Here is a 411-nt window from a genome sequence, read left to right on the forward strand (position 1 = left end):
GCCGGGGCGCTGCGGGCGGGCCCGGGCAGCCACGGACATGTCTTCTTCCCCGCTTTCTCCTTCCCCACGGAGGTCCTGTGCCTGGAGCTCTCACCTCGGGGGGCTGGTGGTGCAGAGGACAGCCCTGGGCTGGCTCTTGGGGTGTGCTCCGGCTCCCCACAGCCTCCTGCTCTAACCACCCTCTCCTCTGCCTCGTAGGTGGGCCGATAACTTCAGCGCAGCCGGCTGCGCCAGGATGGAGGAGCACAGCTTCCAGCACCCCTTCCTGCAGGTGACCCCCCCGCCCGGGTCGGGACAGGCCTCCCTGCCCTAATGGGGCCAGCTCCCCTCACCCACCTCTCTCGCAGGCCGTGGGCATGTTCCTGGGTGAATTTTCCTGCCTGGGAGTGTTTTACCTGCTGGTGTGGAGGG

The 411-nt window shown here is 67.9% G+C and overlaps 1 protein-coding gene across 1 annotated transcript in view; it reads left to right on the forward strand.

Annotated features, from left to right (window-relative positions):
- Positions 1 to 198: 198 nt before the first annotated feature.
- The window catches only part of SLC35F6 (solute carrier family 35, member F6), a gene marked incomplete at both ends in the record, with an annotated part of 1,271 nt that continues 1,058 nt past the window's right edge, over positions 199 to 411 (forward strand). Inside the window, 3 exon segments of the mRNA XM_010156749.1 lie at positions 199 to 271; positions 348 to 409; position 411. The exon segment at position 411 is cut by the window's right edge and continues 106 nt beyond it. Coding sequence (XP_010155051.1) covers positions 199 to 271; positions 348 to 409; position 411 — 136 coding nt within the window.

The sequence above is a fragment of the Eurypyga helias genome, unplaced genomic scaffold (genome assembly GCF_000690775.1).
Source record: "Eurypyga helias isolate BGI_N326 unplaced genomic scaffold, ASM69077v1 scaffold30418, whole genome shotgun sequence".
Taxonomy (NCBI): Eukaryota; Metazoa; Chordata; class Aves; order Eurypygiformes; family Eurypygidae; genus Eurypyga; species Eurypyga helias.